The 1164-nt window shown below is 34.2% G+C and overlaps 1 protein-coding gene across 1 annotated transcript in view; it reads left to right on the top strand.

The window, feature by feature from the left end:
- The window catches only part of fam124b (family with sequence similarity 124B), a gene marked incomplete in the record, with an annotated part of 13227 nt that overhangs the window by 3630 nt on the left and 8433 nt on the right, over positions 1 to 1164 (top strand). Inside the window, 1 exon segment of the mRNA XM_032510028.1 lies at positions 261 to 423. Coding sequence (XP_032365919.1) covers positions 261 to 423 — 163 coding nt within the window.

Here is a 1164-nt window from a genome sequence, read left to right as displayed (position 1 = left end):
TGAAAATTGAGCGGAAGTACGTAGGAGAGTGGAGCCAGGCTAATAAGATAAAACAACATTGGTTCAATCTTCATGTGATGATGAAATACAAAATGTGCGGATGAATGTTTTTTCTGTCTTTTACAGAGCCAACTAAAAGCTGTCACAGTAGCCATATGTTAAATGTGTACAGTAATTCTGTCAAAGTTACTTAACTTGCTTAAACTCTTTAGTCCTGATGTAAATCATAATCCCTCTCCTTCTGTCCTTCTGTGCTGTAGGTGAAAACCCCGGCTCAACCTCAGCGGCCTCTGACCTGTGCTTTCCCCCTGACATGCCCCAGCGTGTCCCCTCGAGGAATACAGCTCAGGAGCTTGGGACAGGGCCACAACCTGTCGCCCTGCAGCCTCACAGCACCCCTGCCCTGGCAAACACACAGGCAAGGTAAGTACACAGAGGTTCAAACTGTGTTCACAGTGGTTTTTGTTGATGTTTTTTACTATAAATACTATGACTTTTTATGACATACTGTGACACACTATACTTTTTTTACATACTATATTATGTCTTTTTTGTGACATATTGTACTATGACTTTTTATGAATTTCTTTATGACATATTATACTGACATTTTTATGACCTACTATGATCTTTTATGACATTTTTATGATACACTATACTGACTTTTTACTTTTTCATGACATACTATGCTATGACTTTTTTATGACATACTATACCATGACTTTATTGTGACCTACTATATGACTATGACTTTTTTTTACATTTGTATGACATACTATACTATTACATTTTATGACATGCTATGCTATGATTTTTTTTATGACATATGACATTTTTATACTATCACTTTTTATGACATACTATGCTATGACTTTTTATGACTTACTATACTGTGACTTTATTGACATTTTTTATGATATGCTATGGCTTTGTATGACTTTCTGTGACATACTATATTGTAACTTGTTTATGACATTGTTATAACATACTAAACTATGACTTTTTACGACATACTATACTATGACTTTTTGTGACATGTTATACTATGATTTTTATGACTTTTTTTGACTTACTATGCTGTAACTTTGTCACTTTGATACTATAAGTTTTTAATGACATATGCCTACCTTTTACAACCCTTTTACCTCGCACACACATAAAAAG

The sequence above is a fragment of the Etheostoma spectabile genome, chromosome 3 (genome assembly GCF_008692095.1).
Source record: "Etheostoma spectabile isolate EspeVRDwgs_2016 chromosome 3, UIUC_Espe_1.0, whole genome shotgun sequence".
Lineage (NCBI taxonomy): Eukaryota > Metazoa > Chordata > Actinopteri > Perciformes > Percidae > Etheostoma > Etheostoma spectabile.
Note: the sequence above shows the minus strand (reverse complement) of the source record. Positions and strands in the feature narration are given on the sequence as shown.